The following is a 23,164-nucleotide window of genomic DNA, read 5'->3' on the forward strand; positions in this document are numbered from 1 at the left end:
GCCGTATCCACCTTTTTTCCTTTACCCTGCGTTTACAAATGACAGGACAGTTGACTTTATGTATTGGTTGTCAAAATCCCAAAACTTGCCTTTGTGACGTAGGCGTCCAGACAACTGCAAAAACAGTTGTAAAATTATGAATGAAAATCATCGAATTCCTTTTGTTTTCCGTTCATATATTTTGTTTTTGTTCATGTTCTTTTGTTTTCAACACATTTCAATTATTATCTCATACATTTTTACAAAAAATGTCAAAATTTTGTTAACCCGCCTGTCTGTGAAAGAATGATGGACAGCCAGTAGCCAAACGACAAATGTATGTATGTGTTAGTAAATCAGAGTTGTGTTTGAAGACAAACTGTCTAGTGTAAACGCCTAGTAACTTTCCTGTAAAATTTGTTGTGAAAGAGCGATTTTGACAGTTCCCACACTTTTGTCACTATAAAATGGTAAAGGAACAAACCTCATATATCATTTTAGTGTTGTCAAATCCATTAAATATCTGTATAGCTGTCAAATAAATGACATATTTGCATAAATATTGTTTTAGTGGTTTTGTTAACATACGTGGAACTTTCTTTAAATATAAAAAATCTAAATTATTAAATAAACATGAAATATAAATAAATATGCAAACTACAACAAGTGTACAGTAAATTGAAAAACATTAGGAAACATTTATTTATGTTAAACATCGAAATTTGTATGCAGAAAATCACAAAAACAGGCAAGAGCAAACAAGTCATTCAACAAAAGAAAGCAAAATCAAACACAAAAATACACAATCCACCGTAATAGATGACTAGTGTTTTGTGGTGGAAACAAGAGCAGCTGATAAAAAGAACAACCTATAATTAATTTATAAAAATTGTTTGTAACAAAAACAGCAAAAGGGGTTAAGGTTAACAACATATAACAACAGCAACAACAACAGACAAGTGAATATACGCCAGATAAGCAAATAATGGCCCCGACAAGAAGACCCAGCGATGGGCTACTGGCCCGAGTAAATTTTCCTCTCTACGCGGTTGATATGCTGACCAGCCGTCATGTTTTGGTGGCTGGAGGTGGTGGCGCCAGTAAAACTGGGGTGGCCAATGGATTTGTAAGATGAATATAATAATCAAAAATGGATTGTACCAATTATCCTTTATTATCGTCTTTGTTTCAGGAAATCTATGAAATCTATCACAATGGTCAACATTTTTGTGCCCAAGAAGTTGTACGTCATGAAACCGGCTCAAATGTTGTCATGAATTTTGCCGTACGCAATGATGGTCGTCGTTCATATCTGTGTGCAGGCCAAGAGGCTCATTGTCAAATGTATTTTGTTAATCCACGGGTGGTTAGTGAAGATGGCAAAGAAGAAATCTCAGTAACACAAGAGACGACTAAAAATGCCGCCGATTCGCATATTAATGAAAATGGCATAAGACAAAGGAGGCCAGGCGGAACATCAGGAGTTGAAGATGTGGCGGCCAATGGTCATGTACCGGCCGGAGAAAAGACCTCCTCGCCTAAACAGGATCAAAATGCCAATATAAAAAGGTTATTGAAATTTGACATCAAAGCAGCAGATTCAGTACAAACAGATTTCTTGGGTAATGATCCACTGCAAAGGGTGGTGCGCATTTCTCCCAACGGACGTATTATGGCCACAGGTGGTACAGATGGCCATCTAAGGGTATGGTCCTTTCCACAAATGCTAAAAACTGCCGATATGGAGTAAGAAACAAACAAAAAATTAACTCTATTGGAAGACATTTCTAATCATTATTTCGTTTTTCTTCCAGAGCCCACTCGAAAGAAATTGATGACATTGACATAAGTCCAGACTCGAAATATATTATAACAATATCCAAAGATGGCCAGGGTTTAATGTGGGATATTGCAACATCGAAAAAAGTTTTCGAGTTAAAATGGGCCACACCCGAGGGTTCCAAATATCTGTTTAAACGTTGTCGTTATGGTACAATTGAAGCTCAACGTGACAAATATCGTCTATTCACCATAACCAATCCTTTGGGGAAGGTTGGTAAACAGCGTGGTTTTCTTCAACAATGGGATTGCACCAATGGTAAATTACGTCTGGCGGTTGGCATCGATGAAAGTCTCGCATCGTTGGCGGTACGTGATGATGGCCGTTTTGTGGCAGTTGGCACCATGTTTTCGGGAAGCATTTCAATGTATATTGCTTTTAGTTTACAGGTGAGTTAAAACCAATTTCAAATGATGTGTCAGTTGAATAAGAAAAAGATTAAAAGCTCCTAACGGCGGACCGAATTAGGATTGAAGCCATTAAGGGCTTCATATAAAAAAATCTTTAAGTTATTAAAGAAGGCCTTTAAGGGCTTCTTATAGAAGGCCGTTATGGATAGTGGATTTTTTAAAAAATATTTTTTTCATAAATCGTGAATTGAAAAATCCACGATTTATGAAATAATATTTTTTTTAAAAATCCACGATTTACAAAAAAATATTTTTTGAAAAATTCACGATAATTTTTAAAATATCCACGGTTTATGAAAAAAATATTTTTAAAAAATCTACGATTTATGAAAGAATATTTTTTTTAAAAAATCTACGATTTATAAAAATTTATTTTTTTAAAAAATCACGATAATTTTTAAAATATCCACGGTTTATGAAAAAAATATTTTTAAAAAATCTACGATTTATGAAAGAATATTTTTTTTAAAAAATCTACGATTTATAAAAGAATATTTTTTTAAAAAAATCCACGATTTATAAAAAAGTATTTTTTGGCATAAATAATATTAATTAAAAAATCCACGATCAATGAAAAAAATCCACGATTATTGAAAAATTGCGGATTAAAAAAAAAAATTTTTTTTAATGTATTTAAAAAATTCATTATATTTTTATATAAAAAATGTATTATTCAAATTTCTATATCGTTTTTATCTTTCTTATTTCAGCGTGTTCTCCACATACCCAATGCTCACTCAATGTTTGTGACTGGCTTACAATTCTTGCCTGTAACCAATGAGGAAGGACCACCCATATCCAGCGATACAGAAGCGGCTGTTCTCTCAATATCTGTCGACAATAAAGTTTGCATACATAGCTTACAACATAGACGTAAGTTTTTGCTGGTTTACAAAAAATAAGCTTCTAATCCTTCTCATTTGCTTTTTGTCTGCAGGTACAATGCCAGCTTGGTTAGCTGTAATACTTATTGTAGTGGTACTATTTGGCGCATTTACATTATGCTCATTTTTAGGACTGTAGAAAACAAGTATAGATTATAGATATCCAAACAATCTAATATAGAAAGACAGTAAAAAAAGAAAATTAGAATTTTAATAACGTCAGGTGAAATAAAGAGAAAAAGCGGTCTAAGTGATTGAAACTATGGAATACATTTCACTTGACACTCCACAAAAACATGATCTATACAAACTACTTATAATACAGGTGATCCTAACAAACAATATATGAAAGCCATTACACATAAAAAATCATATATAAATTAAGGCATTTATACTATAACAAAACAACAACAAACAAATTAACAACATTCTTATGTGGAAATGTTTTATTCGAAACAAAATGGAAACTACTAACGAAAGGTAAAAAATAATGTTATATTACAATTTATGTTTATTTTTGAAAATAAAAAGAAGAAGAGAATAACAAAACACTACATAACGACTATAATAACAATAAAAAACATAAATAGTTAAATTTTAATTATGTAAAACGAAATACGAACTCAAACCAACTAATATAATTTATTTAAAATAATTACTGCAAAATTTAAAAATATTACAAGTCAATTGTTTATAATACTACACATACACACACTTGTAATTGTATATGAAAATTGTGTTTTATTATTAAATCCTTTATTTTAATAGTTAATATTTAAATACAAATATTCCCCATATATTTTGTGCAAACATTATACAATCCAATCAATATTCGCAAAAACTTAAGTTTTAGTGCTTTAATAATATAAATCAAATTATATGAAATATTTTAAGTTAATTATATAATGTAATGTAATAATGGTTTCATTCTTCTATGTCTATTAATTTTATTTTGTGTTCTATATTCCTAAACAACCATGCAAAATATATAAATTTATTCTCTCTCTCCCTACCTTTCTCTATATATCTCCTAATAGACTTTTAAAAACAAATATAAGAATTTAAACAAAAACAACAATTAAGTAAAAAAATGTAATTGTTTAAAATTGAAATGAAAAATGGAAGTGTGGTTTAAATATATTTGGGTAGGGAAAATGCAACTTTCGATATACGCCAAAGCCCCAACAGGAAGGGAAGAGCAGGTGCAGTGAACTAAATCTACTCAACTAAGCCATATAAAGAGCATAGGTATTAGTACAGAAGGTAGAAAGGTCTGTGGCGGATCTAAAAAATGGCCACTAGCTTGGTGTTGAATATCTGTATTTTGCGCCAATCCCCTTTAAATTTAATAGCTGATATTAATACGAATGTATATGCCATAAGTTTGGTAAGTTGTTAAAGTTAAAAATGTATCACCATTTTAACCGTAAACATTTTCAGATAGATGTAGTTTCACATTACCAAATTGTGTGGAATCAATTAAATTATAATGGGCAAAAATGAACTTCAGGGACAATTTATGTATATGAATCGTAAAGGCAAACCTAAAATACAGCAAGGTGTCATAAAATATTCCCAAAGGACCCAAATCTTTCGGTAGTATAAGATAAGATTCATTTGTACAGGGTGAGATTCTTCTAAGATTGGTAAATCTATCCACAAACCTACATCCGTCCTATGTAATGGTCAGAGAGGGATAACGTGGCAATAAAAATAAATCACATACCTTCTACAGACCCTTTCTGAACTAAACCCTTTCTCAAAAAAAGGTTGTTTCGATACATCCTTTCTGAATGAAAGATCCTTTCTGAAAGAAGACCCTTTCTGAAAGAAAGAGTGATTCTATAGATCCTTTCTGAAAGAATGGGTGCTTCTACAGACCCTTTCTGAAAGAATGGGGGCTTCTACAGACCCTTTTTGAAAGAATGGGTGCTTCTACAGACCCTTTTTGAAAGAATGGGTGCTTCTTCAGACCCTTTCTGAAAGAATGGGTGCTTCTACAGACCCTTTCTGAAAGAATGGGTGCTTCTATAGACCCTTTCTGAAAGAATGGGTGCTTCTATAGACCCTTTCTGAAAGAATGGGTGCTTCTATAGACCCTTTCTGAAAGAATGGGTGCTTCTATAGACCCTTTCTGAAAGAATGGGTGCTTCTATAGACCCTTTCTGAAAGAATGGGTGCTTCTATAGACCCTTTCTGAAAGAATGGGTGCTTCTATAGACCCTTTCTGAAAACGATGGTTTGTCAGGTGACGTCGTAATTTGTTAGACCTTCTATAGAATGGCTGACTTCCGAAACGTCATTTGCTTTGTAATCGTGCATGAAACTAGGGGTTCTTAAATAGAGTTCCCCCACTACTGCAATTTCATAAAATTACTCTAGTATGGAACTCGATTTTAGAACCTCTAGTTTCATGCTCGAATACAAAGCAACTGACGTTTCGGAAGTCAGCCAATATGACCTCTCTGGTAGCTTCTTAATAAAACAACTATTATTATTTTCAATTATATTATTTAAAACATTTTATTTTGAAAAAAAAAAAACATTTATTTAATGGCAAATTTGGTATATCACATTCTGTTTTGAAATAATAAAAACAGATGGATTATTTAAGAAGGTTGTTCCGCTTTGTAAAAAATGGAAAATAATAAAGTCTAAACATACTATGGAGGAATAAGGAACATTAAATGAAAAAAATCCATTCAAGTAATTTGAAAAAATAAAACAAATACCTTAATACTATATCCTAAAAATAACTAAGAGTTACCTATACTTGGAGGGGGATGTGGGGAAGGTAGTAAAATTACAGCTTAGCAAGTGATTTGTTTACACTGCCTTAATTTTCGCCATGTACACCATTTTCTGCTTGTGAATATAAATCCAACAAAAACATTTCAAAGATACGTAACTTTCTTTCAGCCATGCGTAAATCTTTTAAAGCATCATCACGCTGCTGAGCCAATAGAGCATTTTCCAATTTTAATTGTTCCAATTTCTTTTTTGTAATATTTCGTAAAGGTGGTAATGTACGTTTATTTCGTGTTGTTGTCCTAACAGTTGGGGTAATATGTGCTGACGGTAGTGGTGGTATTGATGCTGATGTACAGGTGTCCATAGCTAGCAAAGAGCTTACACCACTTGCTATGGATTTGAGTGGTATGGAGGCTATCAAATGGCCGGCACTAGCATTGTTGAGATTTTGTCCATTTATTGCCTTGTTTTGTATGATGTTTCCACACTGTCGCACCGGCTGTTGAACTTTAAGAGGAACTATTTGCGGTTGTGGTTGGAATTTTGGTTCTGGTGGTTTAGGAAGTTTTTCCAATAGTTTGCGAATAATCTGAAATCAAGCAAAAAAAAAAAGAGTTTTTAGTTTTCACTTCAAGAAATAATACTGAGGGCAATTTAATGGTATTAAATGGAATGAATTCTAGGAAGAGTGCATATCTCTAAGGCCTTTTATGATAAGTAGGTCCAGGGTTTCTTTAAGGGTTGTCGTCTGTATCTATATCTATGTAACTATCATCTTACCAAAGTCTCATGCCACGGATCAAATTGTTTTATTTTAGGTGATTTTATGCAATGTATAAGGGGAAATAAACGCCATTCCGATTTTACGCCGGTTAATTTTTGGCTCTCCAATTCGGCTCTGGAAGAACAAAACAATATTATCCACATTACCATATATTATTCCTATTACATCACCGCAAAACATACTTGTATTTATTATTCAATGTATTCAGCTTCCTGCGACAGTCTTGTCCGGTAACTATCATTCCCTTTTGACGCATGCCGATCATGATCTTACGATGCACAGGTAGAGCTTTGTTAAATTCCGTAACCTCATCTTTATAGCGACGCCACAGCTCTATAATATGCATTTCTTCATATGAGTTCCAATAACGTTGTTTCTTATGATTGCTTATATTCTCGTCCTCGTCCATGTTATCTGCTGGTGGTGGTCGTCTTTTCGGTGGCGGAATTTGCACCCAATCTGTAGACGATTGTACTCTGCTATCCCTAGCTCTTGAAGTGGCCGGTTTCTCTTCGACCCTAGTCTCAGGAGGCGGTTTATTGAGGTAAATCTTTTTGAGCTCTCCATTCGGTTGCACTTCCATGTTTCCTCTGTTTTCCTTCGGCAAAATTGCTGTCACAGTTGTATGTAAACAAACTAGTTTGAATGAAAAATGCTGCAATGCGAATAGTTTGTAGATAATCTAATTTATCTAATTTAAAGCGACAATTTAATTCATTATGAATTCTTTGACGCTTTTATTTAGTGCATAATGTGAAATGATAGCACTCAGTGTGGCAAACGTAGCAATTTCTTGGGTAGTTTGATTGAATTTAGTTTTGCTCAAACAAACCGTTCATTTTTTTTTGGCTTTTAATCCTTCTTCAACCCTTACACTGCGTTTACAAAAGACAGGACAGTTGACTTCATGTATTGATTGTCAAAAACCCAAAACTTGCCTCTGTGACGTAGGCGTCCAGACAACTGCAAAAACAGTTTTAAAATTAGTCCCAATTTACATTAGGCGAGTTTACTTGCGGCAATTGTCAGTTTGATGGAGAGAGAGGTGAGGCATATGGTAACCCTTTGCCTCTCAGCCCTCTCTCTCACCTACAAACTGACAATTGCCGCAAGTAAACTCGCCTAATGTAAATTGGGACTTATGAATGAAAATCATAGATTTCTTTTTGTTTTCCGTTCACATATTTTGTTTTTGTACCTATTCTTTTGTTTTCAACACATTTAAATTATCATCTCACTTCTTTTTTCACAAAATGTCAAAAATTTGTTAACCCTACTGTCTATGAAAAAATGATGGACAGCCGGGAGACAAACGACAAATGTATGTATGTGTTAGTAAATCAGAGTTGTATTTGAAGACAAACTGTCTGGTGTAAACGCCTAGTTAGATCACACCGCTACCACCATAAGCCCAGAAAATGGTGCAAAATCGGTTAATATTTTACTGTCAGGTAAACACCGAACAAGTGGACTCATTAATATCTATGTTTAACGATTCCATTAAAAGAGCCATATCTTTTAGCGTTCCTCAAATACCAGTTAAACACACTGGAAAACAACTCCCTTTATACATAAAAAATTTAATAAAATCTAGAAACAGATCAAGACGTATCTGGCAACGTTACCGTCAGTACCAGGATTTTCATGATATGAAGTCACTGGATGTAATAATTCAAGCTGAAATCCAAAAATTTAGAAATAATTCATGGAATACCCTGTTATCTACATTGGAAAAAGGTTCGCCACCGTTCTGGAATATTACTAAAATTCTTAGGAAAAAAGTTGTCAATATACCTACTTTGAAATATAATAACAGCTCTTATAATACTAACACCGAAAAGTGTGAAATTCTTGCCAATACTTTCGCTAATAACTCTCTAACATCATACACTAGTGATCCATCAACAGTGTTAGAAGTCCAGAGCAGTTTGGAATCCCTTTGTTTATCCAATGCAATACCTGGAAACGATATATCTGTAAACTTTTCACAAGTCTCATTCATAATCAAAAATTTAAAAACTAAAAAGTCCCCTGGATGTGACGGTATAAATAACAGATGTCTTAAAGCCTTGCCAAGAAACGGTATACACTTCTTAACCACTATTATCAATGGTTGTTTAAAATTTAATTATTTTCCCAATGAATTCAAAGAGGCAAAAGTAATTCCTATTAGGAAGCCCCATAAACCTCCTGATTCGCCGTTATCATATCGGCCAATTAGCCTACTTTCGTCGATAGGCAAAATTTTAGAAAAAATCATAAAAAATAAACTTAATGATTTCATAGAAGAAAATAATATCCTTCCCCCACAACAATTTGGGTTTAGGAGACAGCACAATACGGTTCATCCTCTTGTTAGAATAAAAAATATTGTTCGCTCAAATTTTGAGCAAAATAAATCAACAGGCATGGTCCTCTTGGACATCAAAGCCGCTTTTGACACCGTGTGGCATGATGGTCTTATTCATAAAATGTTAAAATTTAATATACCAATAACATTAATTAAAATAATTAAAAATTTCCTAACTGGTCGAACATTTAAGGTATATATAGGCTCACACTGTTCTAACTCAATGTTTATGACTGCTGGTTGTCCACAGGGATCCTGTTTGTCTCCCGTCTTATATAATTTGTATACTGCAGATGTACCTAAATTCAATAATTGTCAAATGTCAATCTTTGCTGACGATACAGCTATTTTATGTTCGGACTTGCTAGCATCCGATATTATATTAAAATTGCAAACCATCACCAAAGACATAATATCATATTTCAAAAAATGGAAAATTATGATAAACTGCGATAAAATACAGGCTATATATTTTTCAAGAAAAAGGAAGCCTTGTTTTCTTCCTCAGTCGTCTATTATTATAAATAACACATCAATACCCTGGGAGCAGAATGTTAAATATTTGGGAGTCATGCTAGACCCCAAATTAACTTTCAAAAATCATATCCCTTATATTATAGATAAAATTAATAATACGATACGTATTCTGTACCCACTGATATGTAGGAAATCATTACTATCTATTACCAATAAAAAAATAATTTTTAAATGCATTTTTCACGCGATTATGTTCTATGCGGCACCTGTTTGGTCCAGCTGCGCAAATACACATATTAAAAAGTTGCAAGTAGCTCAAAATAAGCTACTAAAACTTATGTATAATTTACCTTGGAACTACTCCACCGCAAGATTACATGAACTAGCTAATATAGAGACAGTAGATACCAGATTATTAAGGTTAACAGAAAATTTTAAAACCAGATGCGTATATTCTGATTTTTCTCATATTAATGATATAATATCATACTAAATGTTCCTGTGTTATTAGTCTAGCCTTAGAATAAGTTAATTTTACAATTATTTTTAAGTCTTCAAATAGGTTTTTTCCAATTTTTTCCTTCCAAAAAGTCATGCTTAAATACGTATACATATTTTAAGTTTTTTATTAATATCATAGAAGAAAAAGATCTATTCTTGAACTCTAAATCCTTATGAATTGTATCCAAAAATTTGTAATATTATTTGAAATAAATGAAATGAAAAAAATTTACTGTCAGGCAACCAAGGCGAATTTAACCCCCTGTTTTTGTAACTTATTTTTGTTCGTTCGTCTATATTCGTAATAATTTAGACATTCATAGCTCAGCCCCCAGATGACATACACATCAAATTTTTCGTATACCCGTTCCATATATCGTCAAGGATTCCTCATTTAAAAGTCAGCGCTCTACATTTGCGCTTAAGCGGCCCATATACTATCAAATTTTGATGTCAATATTTGTAGTTGTAAGTGTAAATTTTTAAAAATTTGAGAATGTGTGTGTGAATTTTATGGATTGAAGAAAATCAAAATAGTTTAAGGCCCCCACTCATTAGCCAGTCTGACTGCCAGCATTTATGGTAGTATGTGTAAATTTTTGAAATTTTGAGAATGTATGTGTGAGGTTTCCAAGACTGATGAAAATCAAAATAGTTTTGATTTCAAAATGAACCCCCATCAGTCTGGGTGAATTGTGTTTATTTTCAAACGGTCAATAAACAATTTTGAAAAACAGAAAATAATGTTGACGTATTGGATGAATGATACCAAACAACGGTCTTGACCGGCTTTAACATGGCAAAGCCCAGGATTTATCTTGGTCCCTCTTTCATCTCAAGTGGACACTGACCTCCCCGTGGTGTCACCTGGAGAACTGCCTTTAACACCCGTTAAAGGTAGTGAGCTAACATGTGCCGCGCGTTCACCCATAACAACGTTAAAAACTTGGGTTTGGGCGTCGGGTTAGTAACCCTCCCCTAGAAAAAAATACTACTATGAAAAAACGAAAGAAAAGAAAAACAAACCCCTCTAAAGTTGACGAACCCCGCAAACGTTTTAAGGACCATGATCTGCGAATCTGCACCTGAAATGATCGCACTCTTTATAGAGAAGGTGCAGTCTTCGCATTGGCAGACGTACTTGAAAAGTACAAGGCCGATATTACTGCCATACAGGAAATACGATGGATTGGGAAAGGCGTCACAACAACACCTAAAGGTGACGCACTGTATTATAGCTGCCATGACGTAAAGCATGAGTTTGGTTGCGGATTCGTAGTTAGTCGGAGACTAAAACATCTGGTATCCAGCTTCACCCCAGTGAATGAAAGACTTGCTGCAATTCGAATAAAAGCTAAATTCTTCAACATCAGCTTTATTTGCGCTCATGCTCCCACTGAAGAAAAGGACGAACAAACCTAAGATATATTTTACGAGCGCTTAGAAGAAACATATGACCGTTGCCCTGCCCATGACATTAAAATCATTCTAGGCGATTTTAATGCCAACATTGGAAAGGAGAATATCTTTGGCCCAACAGTCGGGAAATTCAGTCTCCACAGTGAAACATCTGACAATGGTACGAGGCTGATAGACTTTGCAGCTGCAAAAAACATGGTAGTTAGCAGTACCAGATTTAATCATCTTGATATTCATAAGGGCACCTGGCTGTCTCCAGATCAAAGAACAATTGATCATGTTGTAATAGATGGAAGACATTCATCCAGCGTGTTGTGTTGGATGTACGATCGTTCCGAGGCGCAAACATTGATTCGGACCACTACCTTGTTGCAGCAAAGGTACGTACCCGTCTAAACGTTGCAAATAAAGCACGAACAGACACAACGCGGAAGTTGGAAATCGATAGGCTGCAAACACAACAGATAGCCACAGCATTTTCCACTCAACTAGCCCAATTGCTTAACGCGAGCACTCCTTGTCCCGATAACATAACAACACAATGGCAACATATTGCCCACTCCATGCAAACAGCCGCAAAATCTATACTTGGATTCCAGAGACCTCCACAAAGGAATTCATGGTATGACCAGGAGTGTCGTGCTGCTACCGAAGAGAAAAATGCGGCATATAGAGCTACTTTACAATCAGTAGCAACGCGTAGCGCACGAGAGGAATATCGGGAGAAAAGAGAAACGTCTTTTCCGCAAGAAAAAGAGAGAAATGGAAAAGCGGGAGTGTGAAAAAATCGAGATGTACAGGAGCCAGAATGAAGTCCGAAAATTCTACCAAAGAGTGAAACATCAAACAGATGGCTTTGGTACAGGCACATCCTCCTGTAGAGACCAGCAAGGTAATCTGGTAACAGATACAGATAGCGTGCTCAGGATATGGAAGGAACATTTCTCCAATCTGCTGGTATCCAATAGTAGCGAAGACGATGATACCACAGATCCAATCCCAGAAGATGGTATAGAATGTATACCGCCCGGCCAAGATGAGGTAAAAACAGCAATCAACCGGCTGAAGAATAATAAAGCAGCAGGAGCCGATGGCTTACCAGCCGAGCTGTTTAAAACCTGAGGCGACGCGCTGATAAGGTGTATGCATCAGCTAGTTAGCACCATCTGGCAGGAAGAACGCGTACCCGACGATTGGAACCTGAGCATCCTATGTCCCGTCCAAAAGAAAGGAGATAAGACTGTATGCTCCAACAATAGGGGCACAAGTCTTCTCCCTATTGCCTATAAGATAGTGTCAGGGATATTGTGCGAACGACTAAAGCCAATGGTCAACGAAATAATTTGACCATACCAATGTGGCTTTAGACTTGGCAAGTCCACCATTGACCAGATATTTACCCTGCGACAAATCCTAGAGAAGACCCAAGAGATGCAGATCGACACATTTCACCTTTTTGTCGATTATAAAGCAGCATTCGACAGTCCCCTCCGATCAAAGGTATTCCACGCAATGTCTGAATTTGGTATCCCCGCAAAGCTCATCCGGCTTTGTAAGATGACTTTAACTGATACTAGGTCCTTTGTTAAAATTGGAAAGAACCTCTCCGAAGAATTTTGTACCAAAAGAGGTTTCAGACAAGGAGACAGCCTTTCGTGTGACCTATTCAACATTTTGCTGGAAAAGGTAATACGAGATGCAAATGTCAAAAGAAATGGCACAATTTACACCAATAGCCACATGTTACTTGCCTATGCTGATGACATAGACATCATGGGACGATCAGTAAAGGAAGTAACTGATACCTTTAGGAAGGTCGAAGCAGAATCTGCGAAAGTGGGTCTGGCGGTAAACGGCGAAAAGACCAAATTGATGGTGTCGACGCGCAAAGCGTCCATAGAGCTCGGACCAACTGTGGAAGTTGGTACCTACAATTTTGAGGTAGTTAAAGACTTCGTCTACCTCGGCACTGCCATAAACACAACAAACAACATCAGTTGTGAAATAAGAAGAAGAATTGTATTGGCCAACAGATGCTACTATGGTCTAAGTAAGCAATTTAAAAACAAAGCCACATCTCGTCAAACAAAAATAACAATATACAAAACGCTGATACTACCCGTGCTAATGTATGGCTCCGAAGCATGGGTACTTGCGCAAGCAGATAAGTCAGTGCTTGGTGTGTTTGAGAGGAAAATTCTTCGAAAGATCTACGGGCCGATTTGCGGTGAATATCGACGTCGGATGAACCACGAGCTATATAAGCTATACAAAGACATGCATATAGTTAAACGTATCGAGATGCAACGATTGCGTTGGCTAGGCCATATCATGAGAATGAGCGATGATGAACCCGCTAAAAAGGCGTATGAATACATGCCACATGGCGGTGCACGCAGAATCGGCAGGCCTAAGCTTCGATGGAGCATACAAGTGGATGAAGAAATGAAAAGGCGCGGTATTCCAAAAAGTCAAGCGAAAAACAGAGAGGAATGGAGATCTTTTCTTAGTTCGGTCTATGGAACAAATGTTCTGTAATGGGCCAACTAAGTAAGTAAGTAAGGAACACAAAAAACGTAGAATTCATTCATTTTTGGAGGAGAAACTCAAGATTTTTAGACTTGACTGATGGTTCGTGCTACACACTTGTCAGTCACACATACAGAAAGGGTTCATCGGACTGACGGCACAGACTGATAAATGAGTGGGGGCCTTAAGATTTTCAAAATGAACCCCAATCAATCCGATGAATATGGTTTATTTTGAAAATTGTCAAAAAGCAATTTTGAAAAACAGAACATTGTGTTTGTAAAGAAATAAAAAAAAAATTAAGTCCCAATTTACATTAGGCGAGTTTACTTGCGGCAATTGTCAGTTTGTAGGTGAGAGAGGGGGCTGAGAGGCAAAGGGTTACCATATGCCTCACCTCTCTCTCCATCAAACTGACAATTGCCGCAAGTAAACTCGCCTAATGTAAATTGGGACTAAGTTCATTCATTTTTTGAGGAAAATTTGAAGATTTTGGTTGCACATTGAAGGCTGATTGAATGCTTTGCTACACACTTATCAAGCACACGCGTACAGAAGGAGTTCATCGGATGGAAAAGCCAATTTGATAGTGTATGGCCCGCTTTAAGCGAGTAAATCGATCTACAAAATTTGACAATTCGTGTGAGAAGAATAAAAATTTTTATAAAAACTGGGGGTAAGAAGGTGATAATTGGCCCGATTGCCTAAGGCCTCGTCGCATAAGAGAATTGCCAGCCGATGACGCTGACTTAACAAGCCATGCCGCTTATGTGACAAGGCCATTATAATTATTGTAAAGTTGATTAATAAATAGAATAAATAAATAATTGTAAAATGGATTCAATGGATTCAAGCAAACCAATAAATAATATGCATTTTTATAATATACTTACTCATTTAGCATTTTGATGTCGCATTCAAGAATTTGAAAACTTGATTCAGTCTTCATTTGCTGTCAATTTTTTTTTTTGCGCGAAATATCCACAAAATGTAGAAGAAAACTGTAAAATATTCTTCGCGGAGCTTAAATAAAGATGTTGTTCACAGATATTCGTTACAGAAGCTAAAAATATGTTTTGACAGCAAATGAAGACATCAGTTCGTTTACTCAAAATTTGTACAAAATGTTACGGGATGTTGTTCGTTTACTCTACAGTACAATGCAAAACACCTTGGTCGTTTAGTCCCGGTCCACACTAGAGGGATTTCATTGAAAAAATTGCATGAAATTATGCGTCTCTAGATCGACTTCCATAGTACAGTAAAATCATAAAATTGCTGTAGTGGGGAATTCGATTTAAGAACGCCTAATTTCATGAAATTTTTTAATGAAATTCACGCTAGTGTGGACCGGGACTTACAAGAAGTTACTTAACTCGTACAAATTTATACAAGTTATTGAGTAAACGAACACACCTATTATTGCATCACCTTCTCCATGTCATTTAACGTTTTAAGCAATGGCTACAAGGTTGTATTTCTCAGTGATTTTCATACCTGGCCTACCTCTACTTTATTGTACCGTGGCGCAAACGTTAATGTCATTTTTTTAATTAAAAAATGTATATGCAAAGTGACAGTACATATGTAAAATACATGTCGTGTAAAGTAGCCATAAATAAATCATCATGAAGTGGGTTAACCCGCCAAAAAACCCTAATGTAATGCTTGGTTTACATTTACGAAATCCACTCGATTTCAACTGCCAATTCCATTGTTTAAACGTGAAATGAAATCCAATGGATTTCAGATGAGATTTCATTTGACTTATATTCAAAGGTATTGACAGTTGAAATCCACTCGATTTCGTAAATGTGAAAGTGTTATAACCGTAGTATAAGACTATAATGTATTATCCATGGCACAATTAGTCCCGGTCCACACTAGCGTGAATTTCATTAAAAATTTCATGAAATTAGGTGTTCTTAAATCGAATTCCCCACTACAGCAATTTTTGAATTTACTCTACTAGGGACGTCGATCTAGAGACGCATAATTTCATATGAAAATAGCAGTGAAATTACTGTAGTGTGGCCCGGGACTTACCAAGGTAGTGGTATCACACCAGCTGTTCGAATATGAAGTGTCAAATCCCTTTATAAAAAATTATTTTTGTTGTAATTTTCCCAACAACAAAAAGAAATTTTTGAAATAACATATTAAAAATATGACGATGCCACTACCTGGTCGATATGCCTTGGTATTATCTTAAGGGTTGTTTACACCATCTATCAATGTCGTGTGAGATGTCAAATTTTCTACCTGCGAATGTTGTACACTATGTGTGACCACTATGAAAATTTTCATCTATCAAAATGATTTGGCAACTCATATGTAAATTTTTCATTTGGGGAGCGCTCTATTTGATACGGCATTCTTGTATGTAAACATAAATTTATCAGCTGTTTTCTGGCATTCTCAAAAAAAAAGAAAAACAAAATCTTTTAAAAAAGAAAATGGAAAGTTATGTATATTTAAATATTTAGAAAAGTAAACAAAGAGTGAGTGTTTATAATGTAATTTTCAGATCGATTGGTCGAAAGAAGCAGTCTTGGAAATGATTGCTTTGTGGCAAAAACATAAATGCCTCTATAACCCCAAAAACCTATTCTACCACAACAAACATGCTAGATATTCATTTTCCTTTAACCAAAATTAAAATTTGCGCAAATTTGCAACTCAACAATAAATGTAAACAATGACAAAAACAGCTGTTTTTATATTTATAGGTTATGTCATACGAAAATAACACTTGTAGGTATGAACGCACAAATTGAAAGTTGTATGGATGACGTCAATTTTGACAAACATAGAGAATGTCGAATGGGTGAAAGAAATGACAGCTCATATGACATTGATAGATGGTGTAAACAGCCCTTTAATAACATTGTGAGTTATAAAGCATCATGCGTTACATAATAAGATGACAATGTAGTGAAAATAACATAAAGCGTGTACGCCATTGCTCCCGGGACTTTTACCTAATAGTACGTTTATATATAACCGGATTTAACAAACCCACTGGATTTCAAATGTCAATTCCATAGCGTATTCGTCAAATAAATCCTCATTAAGAAGGTTAACCCTGCAAAAGGCTATAATATAAACATGGCCTAATGAGAAGATGTTAAATCTAGGGGTTAATATCCCGGTTGCACTTAAGCTGATTAACCCAGTGGATTTCGATTGTCAATTCCATATCACAAATGTCAAATAAATCCTGTCGAAGTGGGTTAACCCAGACAAGAACTCTAGTGTAATAAATGGACGCAGCTATCGTCATTTATTTTTGTATGATGAAGGACGCAAAATGTTGCCTGTTTTAGCAAATAAATGACGAAACAGCCCCAAAACCAGTTTTTCGTGCTAATGTAAAAAGCACATTACACCCATGCTTCGAAATCCGCTGGATTTCACGAAATTCTGAAATACACCCTAGTGTTTACACTATTTTTTTGTTGATTCCAAATACATCGCAATATTTTAGCGTTTTTCCAACAACTAAACAAACTGGCAACCCTGCTATCAATCTCCCGGACATTGTTACACGAAAAGAAGAAGAAGAGGTGTACGTGATTGGATTGGATTGCATACAAAATTGTCTGTCGGCGCTTTGAATTGCAAAATAAAAAAGGTTTTATATATACACAAACTTGCTAAAAAGCCAGGAAAAACATTAAATTTAACGTAAAATTATACAATGACTGAAGTAAAAGCCGAAGAAACTGAAGTTAGTGCAGATAATACACAGGAGAACACAGAAGAAGATGTAGCAAAAGAAGGAGAAACAGCCTGCCCGCCAGCAAATGAACAAGGTACACAAGAAGAAGAAGGAGGCGATAAGGATGAAGAGCGCCAGCAAACGCCGCCACCACCTCAACAAACTGGAACAGCAGGCAAAGATGCCAAAGATGATAGCCAGGGACTAAATCCTTTAAATGCCGACAATGATCATCAAGCGGAAAACGAAACTAAGGGTGGTGGTAAAAATCGTCGCTATTGGACACCTAAAGAAGAAGACCGCTTTTTTCTTATATGGGGTAGAGATAATTGGCGACTCACCAAACATGGCAAAAACACAGTGTTTTTTGCCAAATGGGCTGAGGAAATGAAGGAGAGATTTGATATTGATGTTAAGCCGGAGGAGGTACAGTGTAAAGTTAATCAAACAAGAGCAAAATTTCGGTAAGTAGGAGGTAGTCAGTAGTTTGAAAGAGAATTGCATGTTAATATTTTTTGTTTGACTTTCCATTAAAGACAGGTGAAACGTTTGATAGAGACCGATAGAAATGCTGTTAAATGGAAAAAATACGATTTGGTGGAAAAGATACTAAAGAATCAATATCGTTCCAAAGATGATGAACCTGTACCCCAAGAAGCCTTGGAAAATAATCGTGATTTATCACCAACAGAGCTGCTGAATAGTAATAATGATACCAGACCATCATCACCAAATATTTCCAATACGGAACAGAGTATTAACTTGAATCAAACACCAGGAGATAATCAACAATTGACTGAAGATGTAAGTAGATGTAGAAATTGGACCATTTACCTAGCATGGTTGCAAACCCAATAAACATGGAATTAAAGCTTTTTAAGAGGCCCCAAAGCAGACATTTGTCCACGCTACTTCATTAACAATTTTTTAGAAAGACTCTCGTTTATTTGGGAGCGCCCAAACAAAGCAAGCTCCATGTGTTTCAGTAAGAAGGATCTTTGGAAGGGCCAATCAAGACAAGAAACTTTGTTTTTAATTAACACTGAAATTATTGTTTTTTTTTTTCTTTTCCAGATATCCTTAACCGAACAAAATCTATCATCGAATGTCTTCAGTAATAATTCGAACAACAGTTTTAGCACCGAACTTTTTGGTCTGGATCAAATGGAAATTAAAAAAGAAATTGAAAATGATTTGAAGACAGAAGGTTACTCGGAATTTATGCCAATAGAACCACAAGAAACAACAACCACAACAAATCCTCCTGAAGGAGCTAAGACAACATCACAGAATGTAACAACAGCGACACCAATAGCCCAAAAACCAGTTGCTTCAGAATTGACAGTCACAAAGAATGGCACTGCAAATCTAGCAGCGGCATTAAGCGACAACAGTCGAAGTGGCGTAGGTGGAGGGGCTTTGCAAAATCACAACAGCTTACCAGTGGTGTTGCCTACAACTACTAATAATAATGCCGTTGGAGATGGCGCCAACATTACAAACCACAACAACAGCAATCATACAACTATGGAACCGCCACCAAAAAGGTCGACAACTACAACACCACGTAAACGTAATCGTTCTGGTTCATCTGCGGCAGCTGCCGCCGCAGCAGCAGCAGCCGCTGCTGCAAATACAACATCCACGGCTCTTACCACAACAGCTTCGGCAGCAGCTGCCTCGGTTCAAGATTCACTGGAACAGATGTATTTGGAAGAAATCAAGAAGAAGAATATCATACTCGTGGAGCAGGGTGAAATTAATCGTAAACGTTTGAAATTGGAAGAACGTAAAGTAAAACTAATGGAAGACTTCTTTCCCAAATATTTATCCTTACAACAGGATATATTAAAGAAATTGGATAATTTAAGCACCAGTACACCGGAATCAATTAATATACGAATAGAGGATTAGAATAGAGGCGAGTAAACAATGTCAATGGAGGAAATGTAATTCCTTGTTTCATCTTCAAATTCAAGTTTGTTATGTTTTATGATAGGATTTTAAGTATAGAAATTAACGTAAGAGACAAATGCAGATGAACAAAGGCTTGGACTGCAGCAAGGTGAATCAATTTTATAGAAAAAAGTTTCACAAAAGTAGTCATAATATTGACATCCATTCGAAATGGATTGATTAATTTGTGAAACTTATTCCTTGTGCTATCAAACCTTGAAAGTAGTTGGTTACGTATTTAGATAACCAAATTACTTCACAAACAAACTAACAGTTCAATTGCCATAGCTAAAGCTCGATCAATTCCCCCCAATATTTGACACAATAGGCCACCGATGTCTATTAATTTTCTTTTAATTTGTATTTGTCCTGAACATATTTCCCCACAAATGTCTGAGTTTATTTATTCGTAAAAATATTGTCGTACTTATTGCAAATGACATCTTTCCCCCGCGTCAATAATGAACAATTGAACAATTTGTATTATTTAAAATTTTATTTCTATCCTACTTATTATGGTAATTTATATTTTTTTATCATCTTGATGAGGTTAAGGTGGTATTCCCCTAAAACCAACTATATATTTTTTATAATTTTCAATTTTATAACATATTAGCAGTTCAAAAAATGCTGGACAAATTATTCAAAGTCATTTTTTGTTTTTCATTAAAAAACAAATGTACGTTTATGTACTATAATTACGTCAGTCCTAACAATTATATATTATTATGTATATGTTAATTAATTAAGAAATTATTTCAGTATGTCCCCGACTACACACCATAAATATAATAGTAAGTTTTAGTATTTAAATTTAAATAAAATAATGTTTCTTCTATGTAAAAAAATAATAAACACGAATATACATACAAATAAAAAAATAAAAATTTTACATTTTTTCATGACCACCTAACCAAATATTAAAGAATATTTTAACAAGTAAAAAAGTATCAGTCGGCTTTGTTGACAGAGATATACCCTCTACGTACAGATTTTTTTGGCTCTTTTTGGACATTTGAACTTGCCGACAAAAATGTGGATTAGGATTAAAGTTTAAAATGTTACGGAGGAGGTACTTGAAGGAATGGACCGAAATAGTCCATTATGAAAATTGATTTTCTTTTCGATTGATATAGCGCCCACTAGTCACTTTAGTGGGTCATGGACAGCATGGACTTGTCCACGGAAAACATAATTGGGGTTATTCTGAACAAAAATTCCTCGTGAATTTTTTCACTTTCTCCCTTAAGTAGAAACGGCGGAAATATAAAAACTCACGGGAAATTTTCGTTCAGAATAACCCCCAATGTCGCTGTAAACGGTACCACAAGTGAATACAAGTTGTTACAATAAAAACCAAAGCAATTCGAGAGCAGGTCCTAAACTGCACTTTTCCGAAATTTTGTGTGGGAGGTACCCGAAGTAGTGGAACGCTTGAGTCCATATTGGAACCTCATCTAAGTCGAGCGGAAATTTCAGGATGTGCAAATGGACCAAATCGGTTACTCCCTTCGAGAGCTATCGTTCGCACAAATTGTCCGAACATTTTCGAACTTTTGTGGGGAGGTACCGGAAGGAGTGGACCGATATAACCCATCTTCGAACTTAAACTAAGTTTGAAATAAATATTACGAAAGCCAAATTTTGGACCGAATCGGTTGATCCGTTCGAGAGTTATCGTGCGCTCCAGCCAGACAGACGGACGGACATGGCTAAATCAACTCCAAATTGTCTGAAACATATTTCGTCCAAACATACTTGGGGTCTAAAACCATTATTTCGATGAGGCACATTTTGCCCGTATGAAAGTGTATATACCCTCGTTAGCATAAATGCTGAGGGTATAAAAATTATTAGATTCTTGCAGTTCTGGAACAGACCATTAATACTTTATTAGCTGTGTTCCTTTACTTACCTGAGGAAACTGGCAGCAATTTTTAAGAGAGTGAGAGAGAGGGCACATATGCCTTTTTCTTCTACCACAGGCTACCAGACAAATTAATTCAGGTCAAAAATTGTAGAACTGATTTTTCGACTTTTGTTTGGCGATTATTTCACAATGAAGAAAAAAATGGACGAAACACAGAAGAAAAAGTCGAACGCTTACAAAACTAAAGCTCTGTTCCAGAACTAAAAAGTTTTTAAAATTTTTACCACTTTTACACATTTTGCGTTCCCGTACATAAAATTTATATGAAAATCGTTTACGACATTTACAACTTTTTCCACTTTATAAAGTACGGGAACAGGCCATAAATTAAAAACTGTGAAATAAAAGACGAAAATTGAGTTTGTATGTTTCTCTTTGACATTGCTACCAGATCTACCATTTTTCCGTTCCTTTACTTTTCTGGTAAAAATGTTCATGAGAGAGCAATATTGAGTAATTTTGACACTTTTCTCTTTTACCAATTTTACCATTAAAAAAGTAAAGGAACAAAGCTATTATTGACAATCCCCTTTGTAACAACAATCCAAAGGTTGCTGGCTGTGATAACTACCACAGCATTGCCATTCTTTGTGCAATGTTTCAACTAAGTGAAATTTGTGTTTGGCAATGCCCTTTGAGAAACAGTTTTTTACGTAATGTCATTAAACAATCGGAAAAAAGAAAAAAACAGAAAATTTAGTGAGAAAGCGGGAAGCTGTGTTTTACAGGGGCCAGAGTGTAGTCCGAAAATTCCATAAAAGAGTTAAATGTCAGGCTAATGGCTTTGGTACAAGCGGAGACGGGCAAAGAAATCTGACAGTTGGTATCAAACCAGACGAACTGTTCAAGACCGAGACCTTACGCTGGTAATACCCTAGACAGACAGCAGAGTTAATTTGCCTTAAAAATTCCTTAATTTGAATTAACTTTTTACCCTGACAGACGATAGTTTCTGCATTTATGAAACAGCTGTTTGTTTGTACCCAGCAGACCATTTCATAAAGTTTTACAAAAGTTCGCAAAAATATGCGAAACAAATATATGGTCTGTTCCAGAACTGCAAGAATCTACTAATTTTTACTATTTTTTCCGATAACATAAAGGAAAAAATGTTATCGCAGTAAAAAATAGTAGCTTCTTGCAGGTTCTGGAACAGAGCAATACATTCTACCATTGATTTTTCACCATTATAATGCAAAAATAAATTTAATTTATTCGCGATATTTTTGAGTCTTTGTAATATTAAAAAAATGACGCAAAACTCTAAAGGAACATTTGAAGAAGATATTTTCGATAGAATTGGTATGGTGGGTAATGAAATGCTTGTGAAAATACAAATTTTAAAAATAGATTTGATAGAAGGCGCGAAAAACGATTAGCTGCTATTCTATTCGAGAAAGACCACTACTTATTTGAAAGAAACGCGAAAATTTCTGATTTGTTTTCCTTTTTTATTTTCTTAAACATTGAAATTTGACAAAAGACAAAAAAATAAAAAATAGGCTGAGCCCGGCTGGGATTTGAACCCACGTCCTTGAAAACATATCAAAAAAATGTTGTCACGGCGTGTTAGCGTTCAAAGCCAAAACTCATAACTTCAAAGGCATCGCAAAAAGCGGTTGTCGTGAAGAAA

General features: G+C 35.3%; 3 protein-coding genes across 3 annotated transcripts; 2 read left to right on the forward strand and 1 right to left on the reverse strand.

The window, feature by feature from the left end:
• The first annotated feature begins 496 nt into the window (after positions 1-496).
• Positions 497-4,232, forward strand: LOC141393913 (guanine nucleotide-exchange factor SEC12). Its single transcript, XM_073967541.1, has 5 exons — positions 497-1,105; positions 1,172-1,725; positions 1,794-2,208; positions 2,940-3,102; positions 3,167-4,232. Exons 1-5 carry the CDS (start codon positions 965-967, stop codon positions 3,250-3,252), a joined length of 1,359 nt encoding a protein of 452 aa, XP_073823642.1. The 5' UTR covers positions 497-964; the 3' UTR covers positions 3,253-4,232.
• A 1,378-nt stretch (positions 4,233-5,610) lies between these two features.
• Positions 5,611-7,349, reverse strand: LOC141392709 (uncharacterized). The gene is made up of 3 exons (XM_073965593.1): positions 6,831-7,349; positions 6,645-6,762; positions 5,611-6,453 (listed from the first exon to the last, which is right to left on the reverse strand). Exons 1-3 carry the CDS (start codon positions 7,229-7,231, stop codon positions 5,950-5,952), a joined length of 1,023 nt encoding a protein of 340 aa, XP_073821694.1. The 5' UTR covers positions 7,232-7,349; the 3' UTR covers positions 5,611-5,949.
• A 10,110-nt stretch (positions 7,350-17,459) lies between these two features.
• On the forward strand, positions 17,460-20,488 carry LOC141393915 (uncharacterized). Its single transcript, XM_073967542.1, has 3 exons — positions 17,460-18,109; positions 18,182-18,449; positions 18,720-20,488. The coding sequence occupies exons 1-3, from the start codon at positions 17,625-17,627 to the stop codon at positions 19,557-19,559; spliced, it is 1,593 nt and encodes a 530-aa protein (XP_073823643.1). The 5' UTR covers positions 17,460-17,624; the 3' UTR covers positions 19,560-20,488.
• The last annotated feature ends 2,676 nt before the right edge of the window (positions 20,489-23,164 follow it).

Source organism: Musca autumnalis, unplaced genomic scaffold (assembly GCF_047663935.1).
Source record: "Musca autumnalis isolate F117 unplaced genomic scaffold, ASM4766393v1 scaffold_2, whole genome shotgun sequence".
NCBI classification, from domain to species: Eukaryota; Metazoa; Arthropoda; class Insecta; order Diptera; family Muscidae; genus Musca; species Musca autumnalis.